The sequence below is a fragment of the Populus nigra genome, chromosome 7 (assembly GCF_951802175.1).
Source record: "Populus nigra chromosome 7, ddPopNigr1.1, whole genome shotgun sequence".
NCBI classification, from domain to species: domain Eukaryota; kingdom Viridiplantae; phylum Streptophyta; class Magnoliopsida; order Malpighiales; family Salicaceae; genus Populus; species Populus nigra.
The window spans coordinates 11,007,424-11,018,183 of NC_084858.1; the positions used below are offsets into that span (position 1 = coordinate 11,007,424).

The 10,760-nt window shown below is 32.4% G+C and overlaps 1 protein-coding gene across 1 annotated transcript; it reads left to right on the forward strand.

Annotated features, from left to right (window-relative positions):
• The first annotated feature begins 3,213 nt into the window (after positions 1-3,213).
• On the forward strand, positions 3,214-5,048 carry LOC133700187 (myb-related protein 306-like). The gene is made up of 3 exons (XM_062123730.1): positions 3,214-3,572; positions 3,777-3,906; positions 4,091-5,048. The coding sequence occupies exons 1-3, from the start codon at positions 3,440-3,442 to the stop codon at positions 4,785-4,787; spliced, it is 960 nt and encodes a 319-aa protein (XP_061979714.1). The 5' UTR covers positions 3,214-3,439; the 3' UTR covers positions 4,788-5,048.
• The last annotated feature ends 5,712 nt before the right edge of the window (positions 5,049-10,760 follow it).

A 10,760-nucleotide genomic window follows, 5' to 3' on the forward strand; every position in this document is an offset into this window, starting at 1 on the left:
CACCAAGTCAAGATGTGGCCACCCACTCAATAATTAGTCATCAAATCAATAGTTCAAATTTTGGCTTATAAAAGGAGGCATTTGCTATGCATTTAGGCATCGTGGTTTTCATATCAAGATCATGTTCTTGCTCTCTCTTTATATTTTTGTAATGCTTAAGTTTTGTTTATATTAATCTCTTGTTTATGCTTTTCATTTCCTTTCCTTTACTTAGTTAACTTATATCTTATTTATGTTCTTATCTAGTTTATTTATATTGCTCTCTTTCATTATGTTTAGCTAAGTTTATTATGTCGAGGTGAAAAGGTTATACTAATGGTGTAAGAATAAGTATAATATAAACTCAACATGGACTTCAATGTTTGATACTAACATGTTTTGTATTTATTATCTTATTCACTCTTAATACTTTGCTTGTTAAATGGTTAATCTAGATTTATATTGTATAACCTTGGTACAACAAATACTTGACACTTTCATAGCCCAACCATATGGTATAACCGACACCTGTGCTATGAATGAAACTTGATTTGTTGTTAACATAAGTTATAATCATGAATGCCTGAGAATATTTACAAGTGTTAGCATTATTCGAATGAGATAACTAATGTAATCATGTTAACAATTTATAATCTGATTCGAACCTCCTTTGTGTGTGGTTTCCAGTTGAGTAATAAAAGGAATTCATACTATACTTGTTTGAAATACCATTAGTGGATCCTCTAACCTTGACAATTATTTTATCCTTGTTTAATCCTTATATCAATATCACAATCCTGTGATTCGACCCCGGTTTTATCGGGTTATTTATTACTTCGACACTCCTACACTTGGGAGAAGACATCAAATATTTTGGTCATCAAATTTTGTTTTTTTCCAAGCAAAGCTCCATAACTATGTGTTGATATATTGAGCACAAAAGGAATATTTATTAATATATTAATTAAGAGGTATGTAACAGCCATATAAATCTAATGAGAGTTTATTTGAATAAATTAGTGGAAGTAAAATGATGAATGCCTTACTTTTGGATTCTATAAATTGTTTTTCTATTTTATTGCTTTAATTACTAGAGACCAATAATAAGTTGGTTGGAGGGTGTCATACCTGGAGTTATAGACTGTGGATTTAGGTGTTGTGTATTTTGATGAAAAGCTAAGACATAGACCTAAAACATTTATGAAAAGCCCAAGATTTAATACTGCCATTTTAAAGTTACTTTTAGCAATCAGGTCAAACCTTAAAATATCCATAATAATAATAAATTATTCTCAAAACAAGTAGCAATTGATCATCGGCTCAAACTTGATTTTTCTTTTGAAAAGTTTTATAATCAAATTCTAAAAAGGATGAGATAAGATTTTAAAAAAAAGCCAATGTTACTCTAATTTTATAATTCAAGTTTTGTTACAACCTTTATTTATTAGAAATAATAATAAAATTCTCATACGATTTAATTTTAAATTCAGGCTAAGTAAGAAGTTGAATCACCAAAGTTTTTATATTAATCTTATTTTTTTTAATTTCATTCTCAGACTGTTTTTACTGGCCAGGCAAGTTATCTTTGAATCAACTAAGTTGACTGGATCATGTTGAGCCAACTTTCACGTAGTTTGCTATTAAACTTGATTTAAGTAAAGAATCTAATTAAAAAATACAAAATTATTGTTATATCAAGTTTAATAATAATATTAAATAATTCATTTTTATATAAATATTTTGTTACCTTAAAAAATTAAAAAAATAATAATAATCTGAAGCCAGCAGCATATACGCAGGGCGTCAACTAGTGGAGCACTATATTACTGAGGCAAGCTCATGATAGAAGTGAAAACCTATCTGTAGCGACATGTGCAAGAAGGTAATGTATATCTTGCAAGTTTTCTAGTCTTAATTCGGAAGATTTATTTTTGTTTTGTCAGTATCAATAATACTAATTACTAAAATTTCTGCATCTCTGTCTCACATTTTAGAAAAGCTTCAGATGAATCAAAAGAAAAGGAGGGAAAAAAACCTTCGAACGTATCCGGTGATTTCTCTTCATAATCATGTTCTCTCCGTGTGTGTGTATATATCTTCTTGTTTCTTTCTTTATCTCAATTTCTTTTCATTTCTTTAATAACTTGGATTTATATTTTTATTCGTGAATTTGTTTTATTTGTATTTTTTTAGAGATCGTAAATCTAGTCTGAAGTATAAGTGTGGTGATAAGAGTATGGTGCGCCTAGTTTCAACGATTATCTCTTATAAGTTGGAAATAATTGTTTTTGTTGTCTTCTAGTTTTGAATCGTTACTTCATTAATTTACGGTGGTGTTGAGATTGGTTTCATGTGTGATGGGAGAAAAAAAAATCCTCATTTTGAGCTCTTGAAAAAAGAGAGACCTAACAGGAAACTTCAATTCACATTTATTGTAAATAGTTAATTTCTTTTTTATCTAAGAAATAAACAATGATTTCTTCGTTTAATTTAAATCATCCGCCAAATTTCTACGTATTAGTACAAGAAAAAAAGAGAGAGAGAGAAGAAGAAGAGCTCCAAAATAAATCAGGAAGCAAATATAGAAAAGACAAAATATAATTGTCTCTTTCAAAATAAAGATGGTTCCGACACCAGTAATAGTCGCCAAAATGGTTTTATTTTCTTTTGCCAGAGCAGGTTAAAGATCAGAACTCCTTTAACATTTACACTATTTCCATTATAGAATCCAAGTTATTTCAGAACAAAAGCTCAAACCCAATAAATTAGTTATGGTTTGGTTTTGATTTGATTTGATTATTTTATATTAAAAATAATTTTTTATTTTGTAATTTTTAATAAATTTAGTTTTAATTTGGTTCGGTTTTTTCAATTCGAGTTTTTAATAATTTCAATTCAATTTGGTTTTTCAGTTTTAGGCTTATGAAACTGAAACCGAACAGAACCGGTTGTTTTTAAAATATTCTAATCGGTTTAATTAGTTTTTTTTCATGGTTTGGTTTTTTCAATATTTTTTTATTTTTTTATTTAATTGATTTTTCCATTTTTTTTCTCACCAACGAATTATAAAAAGCAGATAATATTAGGATTTTGTTTTGGTGCTCTAGCTTTAACTGTTCAAACCCACATTGAATGCCACGCGGTTTTGTGAGGCAGAAGAGGTATTGGCATAGCTGACTTTGGCTTGCCCCATGAGTAAATGCACTTGCTGTCATCTTTTGACTCTTTTGTGTATGTTTGTGCCTCTTTTAGGTCAGCTCCTCTCTCTCATGAGGGTCTTTTTCCTATATATTGAGACCAAGCTAGCTATCTTGGCCTTACATGCTTGTTCTATCTTTAGAAAAGATAAAGCAATTTCAAGAGAAGAGAAGAATTAAAGCAAGGGTAGTGTTCTTACACGAGAGAAAGAAATCTTGGAGGCAGGCTTGTTAGAAAGGAAGAAACAGAAAAAAAAGTGATCATGGGCAGACCACCATGCTGTGATAAGATAGGAGTGATGAAAGGACCATGGACTCCTGAAGAAGATATCATTTTGGTATCATATATTCAAGAACATGGTCCTGGAAATTGGAGAGCTGTGCCTACTAATACAGGTGAATTAATTATATCAGTTCCTGTAATAATTATTGTTGTCTCGTTTTAATTTTTACATTTTGGAGCTAGCTAGGTGGTGTTAAGCTTTCTTGGTTAATTACTATTAGGGAAATGCAATTGAAAAAATATATTCATGATTTTGTTTTGTTATGTGGTATTTTTTCTGACCTAATTTGTTGCCTTCTTCACTATGGGGTTTTCAGGTTTGCTTAGATGCAGTAAGAGTTGCAGGCTGAGATGGACTAATTACCTCAGGCCAGGGATCAAACGTGGTAATTTTACCCATAACGAGGAGAAGATGATAATCCACCTCCAAGCCCTTCTAGGCAACAGGTAAATGCAAGCCAATGTAATTTTGGTCAATTCTATTCTCTAATGCCAACAGTAGTTCACATATCGTGATTATTTAAATGATCATAATCTGACAAAAAGATAGCCTTAGTTTTACTGTACACTTTTGGGTGGCTTGAATTGGTTTCTGAAGAGTAATTAATGCGGGGCATTGATTATTTTGCAGATGGGCTGCCATAGCTTCATACCTCCCTCAGAGAACAGATAACGACATTAAAAACTATTGGAATACACATTTGAAGAAGTTGAAAAAGCTTCAAGCAGGGCAAGAAGGTCAGTCTAGAGATGGATTATCATCAACAGGTTCACAGCAAATTTCTAGAGGCCAATGGGAGAGGAGGCTTCAAACTGATATCCACATGGCTAGGCAAGCTCTAAGCGAGGCCTTGTCTCCTGAGAAACCAAACAGCTTATTAACTGAGTTGAAACCCTCCTGTGGGTATGAAAAACCAGCTCGAGCATCACTCTATGCATCAAGCACTGAAAACATAGCTAAGTTGCTCAAAGGTTGGATGAGAAGCGGGCCTAACCAGTCCCTAACAAATTCAACAACTACTCAGAATTCCTTCAACAATATGGCTGTAGCTGATTCATTTTCTAGTGAAGAGACTCTAAATAGAGCAGACGAAAATGGCACTGAATTATCAGATGCATTTGAATCACTCTTTGGTTTTGACTCTTCAAATATAGATTTCTCCCAGTCAACGTCACCAGATACTGGCCTTCTCCAAGACGAAAGCAAACCAAATTCCAGTGCTCAAGTGCCATTGTCAGTGATTGAGAGGTGGCTATTTGATGAAGGAGCTATTCAAGGGAAAGAGTACCTTAGTGAAGTCACACCATATGAAAATAATCTCCTCTAGACAGAGTGCTCTTCATTGTTGTTGGTTCTTTTGGGACTCTTCTGTTTAGATTAATATGCTAGTAAATGTTTTTGGAAGGGATTCCTTGTTTGTACTTAGGGAATCTTTGGCTTTTGATTTTGCTCTAGGCCTTTAAGAAATACAATTTCACAGTGGCCTTAGGATCAGTGAGACGTTCTCAACCTTTTACAGCTAGACCAGTACAGACAATTTATTACTATGTCATATTTCCTCGGTCAAGAAAACTATTTATTTCCATTATTTCTAAGAAGGAAAAATTAACTATGAGATAAGAAAATAATAGAAAATGTCAAAGAATCATGCATGGTTATATTTATATATCTGTACCTTATTTCTGATCTGCTAGCTAGGGATGTTATCTTAGAGTTTAAATATTCCTGTAAACTAGCTTGATAGTCTATGGCGTATAATATAACCCTAACATACTCCAACATCAATTTGTCTGTGTGCAAGTGCAAGTTTGAGTTTGAGTTTGAGTTCGTGAATAAAATTAGATTTTGGAGTGCATATATAATTTACAGTACCGTTGAGCCTTTTGGGTTCTCAGATTTTGTACGCTCTTTTTTTTTTAAAAAAAGAAGAAAATCAGTAAAAAGACATGCACCTCAGTAATACCAGAGGGCACGAGCTTTTATTTATTGGTTGCGATGAAAAATGAAAGCAGGACTATATCTTTCTTGTGATTGTGAACCTGTGCCTGCCAACTTGCCAAGAAGGGGGGGAAAGTCAACCAGCATGCAGCTTACATAATTGTAACCAATTAAAGTGGTAATACTTCAATATTTATGGCAGACTTGCTAGCTCTTCAAATGAAGTTAGTTAATGAGAAATAAATATCTAACTAATTAATTAACCGGGAGTTTTAATAGCTTAATTTAGATATTGCATCTGTGCAGATATAATTAGGATGAAGATTTAAAAGAGACATGTAAAGTTGTCATAATTGATAGTAATTGACAATAAAATAGTTACAGGCACTCTAAACTATACATTCAGACCTGTGGCCTCTTTCATATTAGAGTTTAGAGACATGGAGGATATTGCATGCACCGTAAAAGTAAGAGAAAATAAACTAAAACGTAAGGGTGCACGTCAGTGGCGTTGTGGTTGTAATAGTATAATTACGTTTTTACCTCGAGATCAAATAATAATTATTTTAGCTTACAGGGGTAAGAGGTGGTATTTTTTATTTTTTTAAAATAGTGAAAGTACTAAAAAGTTTCTGAATACGAAGTAGAATTACTTAAATGATCTTAGAGTATAAAAAAGGGTCTTTTTTGTATTTTTAAGTTTGGTGTTTTTTTTTTCTTATTTGCTATTTTGTTGAGGGCATTATGGCATTTGATTTATGAATATACAATAAACTTACTTAAATGCCCTTGAAGTAAAAGAAAAAAGCCTTCAGTTAAGGTTTTTTTTTGTCTTTTTCTATTGGTTTATTTTTTGTGATTTGTTGTTTTATTTGAGACACTATGGTCTTTTAACAAAAATTAAATAATATTAAAATTTAAAAAGTTGTTGTTGTATGCGTTAAATGTGCTAGTAAGCATGGTGCCTCCCTATGGGAGAACCTGCCCTTGTGTCGTATTGTTAGATATGACATCGTGTCCTCTTCCTTATAACGTGATGCATGTCGGTGGTAGTTAGGTGATTTTTCACCAATGGGCCTTTCTTTCTTTTCTTATTTTCTCTCTTTCCTCTCCCTCTTATTTTAAGTTTGTTATCTTTATTTAAACTTTTTCGGCTTCAGTCCTTTGTCTTTTGATTTATAATTTTTATCTTTGGTTTTTTTGTAAAAGTTTTATTTCTTTTCAATTTAATCCTTCAATTCTAATTTGTCATGTATTGACCTTGGTCATGAGTTTGAAAAGTTAATAAGGGTTGGCATCTTCTTCTTTTTTGCTTAGTTTCTTTTCTGATATCGTTGTTCGATATTGTTTTGTTTTTTAAATTAGCTTCATGGTTTTCTTCAAAAAAAAAAATTCTCGGATTATCTCGACTTCATTACCTAAAATGTGAATTTAATGGGTTAACATAGACTAGCTTGCCTGTTAATGCCCAAATTACATGTCTATTATGCTGGCTTGAGTTAGCTCACACTAGTTTCTTTGTCCTTTTTTTACCCTATTTCATCATTCCATGTTTAATTGGCTAAAAATAAAACAATATCGTCTTTCTGCTTTTGGATAAAAGTTTTTTCCTAGGTTGTTGTGATATATATACAGACTTCCGATTACTATCGTTGCCTACATTTTATTGGAACAAAAGTGTGAACTCGTAGTGCAATGTAGGCCCTTATCTAGTTTATATTTAAAACGTAATGTAATGGTATAAGAAAAAAAGATAAAACAAAAGGAAATAACAATGCAGTCATAAACCCAGATTACTATTCACCACTACAATGTAATTACAATTTTTTCCTTCCCACAAAAAATCATAGAACTAGAATTTATGGGTAATTTGGTCTTTCTACATGGTCCAATAGTCATTATGAAATTAACTGGGGACAACGCGGTCTTTTCAATTGTTTAGAATAATGAAATTGCTTAATCACTAATGCAACCATATTATTCGATAGTTTTATCCACATTTACCTAGTATTTTTCCTATGTTATATATATATATATATATAAAACATCTTGATATTTTTTGTTTTATGTTTTGAATGTACTTTTGGATGTAAGAATAAAAAAGAAGTACATTGAAGGTAATTGACAGATTTGACCTCTGATCGATGTTTTGGTAGAGCTTGAGCTCTAAATGTCAAAATAAAATGATTTCAATGGCATTAGAAAGCTAACATCCATACCTTTCTATATATATATGGCAAGAAAAAAAAAAGCATGGACATCGCAGTCTTTAAAGACAAATCTTGCATTCTGCCAATGTTGACCTTCGGCCATTTTGACTTGAATATCTTGAGCTACAGAAGTCCGTTTAATACAAACTCAAATGTTTTGGATTCCTGACTCGAAGATTTATTAGCTTACCAAAGGTCAGTAGAAAACGAGCTCATATGAGAGAGATATGATTTTTCTAAGATGACACATGAATTCTACCAACAGACAGGTTTTGTGAAGAAATAAGTCCAAAGTAATTCTCAAAGCATCCAAACCAACATCCAAGTCTTTATTTCGGCAATTTAGCTCCTCTAAGTCAAAAGTCAAAGCTTGAAGATTTTATGCAAGAGTATTTCTTCTTTTTTAGGAAAATAGTTATTGAAACACTTAGGTATAAATTATTTACTTAGAAAAGGACTATTTTGTAGAAAAGGGATTAGGGTTTCTTAGGATATAAAAAGAAAGAGAGAAAGGAAAGAAAAGGCGACCAAAAGAGAAGAAAAACACACCCTTTCCTCCATAAACACGAAATCATGCATTTTTTTTTCTTTTTGATTAGTTGTTATAAACATGCAAGGCTAAGCTCTTTTTCTTAGTTGCAAGGACACAAAAACCTTCGAATTTCAAGAACTGTGAGATTTATTTTACCTTTTCTTTCTAGTTTATATGATGAATATGTTTGTTTTCCTATGATTGTTTATTTTAATTGCTAAAGCGAACTCTAAGTTATTATTGTGAACAATCTATTGCTAAGTTTGATATCAAAATCAGAGTTGAGGTATATAAACTTGTGATGCAACTGAGCTTAATAATTGTGGTGAATCTATGTTATTAATCTTAAGGAGAACATTTGAACAAATCAAACATGAACTGTGAACAGTTATGTTGTCTAGATTAATCAATTTATAGGCTATCATTGAATTAAATTACTAGTGCAGACACTGTGATTGTTTGTTGGTTAGGGTTGATTATACGACGTATATGTTAATTAACCAATGTTAAGAAACGATAAAGATTTAGAATATAAATTGATATTTCATTTCAATGATCGGTTCTGATTTTCATAGGTGAATGTTTACTTAAAACCAAGGTTTGTTCTCTTGATACTTTTCTGATTTATTTAATTTAACTTGATTGTTTTATTTTGCTATAGCCTAGATAATCTCAATCCCCCCCAATTGCATATTGTATAGCATAAAAATCTAAACTAAACCTTTCTCATAGGATCGATCCCTTGCTTGCTCTATACTATCTTGTTTATTTAAGCTAGTGTAATTAATTTGTGTGACCGTGACATTGCAATAAATTTTGGCGTCGTTGTGGGGGAAGTGATTTTAGTTGATTATTGTGTTGTGATTGTTATTTTCTGTGATTGTTATCTATTTTGTTGAAAAAAAAATGAAACAAAAAGTGTTGTTTGCGGTGGTACTGTACAATTACTGTTCAAAACTAATTTTTTGGTGGAATTAGGTCTCGACCTTTTGTTTCTTGAAGGGAAATGACGTTCTAAACAAGACTAGTCCCTTTGGCCACTAGCCCTACCTTATAGAGGCCAAATTCTGCTTTTTTTCTAGGGTATTTAGGCAATTTGCACTTTTTAAATCTCTTGTGTGGTTGGTGGTTGGTTTCTTTTGAGTTTTCTTGATAATTTATGCTTGTAACCCATTCTATTAACCAAAGGCAAGTGCAGGTAGATCTCAAAATTAAAAACACTTTACTTAGGTTACAAAAAGAAGCTCGCGTCAACACCATGACTGTTGCACGACAACAGACACTCAAGGAGCTTGCTACTCCTAACATGGAGAATCAACCATTGTGTATAAACATTGCCAATAATGTCAATTTCGAGCTCAAGTCTGGTTTTATACACTTACTGCTAATATTCAATAGACTTGTCGGAGAAGATCCTTATACTCATCTCAAGGAGTTCCATATGGTTTGTGAAGCAATCCAACCATCCAAGGATCCATTAGAGGTTCTAATTGGTCCATTTACTAGGCTTGGGGCTAAGAAGTTCAAATAAGCTTTCAATGGACTTCTTCAAGATATATGGGCTAAGGTGGACTTCAAGAGGATTTGTAATAATAAAGAGCAAGCCTTGATTAATCTGATTCATGTTCAAGAGGGGCTTGTTGGTGGAACCAAGACCATTACACAAGGATTGGGAGAAGAAGACTAGATTCGGATAGTTTGACTTTTCATTACTATTTTGATCATAACTGGAGCTACAGATCAAAATTTGATGCAATTCTAGTTGGGCTGGAAACTAGACTTCCGTACCTTTCCAAGGTATATGGCACGCCTTCTAATTCATTAAGACGGGATAGAACCATCTGTTTTAAGTTGGGCTTTGCTGCTGCCAGGCAGAATATTGAAAACAACGAACTTATCTTATTTAATTAGTTGGGCTATCAAACTTTATTTATTTTGAGAAGAGACAATTTGTTTGGGTTTTAGAGTTGTTTATTTTTTTTTATTTTAATTAGTTTGGGCTAATTTTAGCTTGGGTTGATTATTATTTAAATTGGGTTTATGTGAGACCCATTAGACTTTTGATGATATTTTCAGCATTGTAGCCGACTTTTGGTTGCTCAATTTTGGTTCTTGATTGAACTTTCAACTCTTTAAAGAATTGACCATTCTTCGTTGTGAATTTATACTTCCTTTGCTCGTTTCCAAGTGTAGGCATTGTGATCGAGTAGGTTTATAGTCTTGTTACCTTGGAGCAAGTCTTCCATTGTGATAAGTTCATTCAAATCTCAACAAACTTGGGTTAGATTAAACTTGGGGTCACGAATACTATTAAATTCTGCTAGGGTTTGCATCTGTTTGTGTTGGCATGAAACCGAATGGAGTTGGAACAAGTTAAGTTGAAAGTTTTCCCTTTCTCTTTAAAAGGGGCAGCAAAGGCATGACTTTTTTCTATTCTCCCGGGTTCAATTGGGACTTGGAATGGCATAAAGAAGTTTTTCCTTGAAAAGTATTTTCCAACATCTCGAGTTGCCAATATAAGGAAAGAAATATGTGGGATTCGACAATCTCATGGGGAGATACTTTACGAGTATTGGGAAAGATTTGAGCAACTGTGCATTCAATGCTCTCATCATCAGAT

Excerpts from the sequence above, each read along its gene's own strand:
- LOC133700187 (XM_062123730.1), top strand. The coding sequence starts at position 3,440 with ATGGGCAGACCACCATGCTGTGATAAGATAGGAGTGATGAAAGGACCA. Across the intron at positions 3,573-3,776 it reads AGCTGTGCCTACTAATACAG|GTTTGCTTAGATGCAGTAAG; the intron begins GTGAATTAATTA and ends TGGGGTTTTCAG. Across the intron at positions 3,907-4,090 it reads CAAGCCCTTCTAGGCAACAG|ATGGGCTGCCATAGCTTCAT; the intron begins GTAAATGCAAGC and ends ATTATTTTGCAG.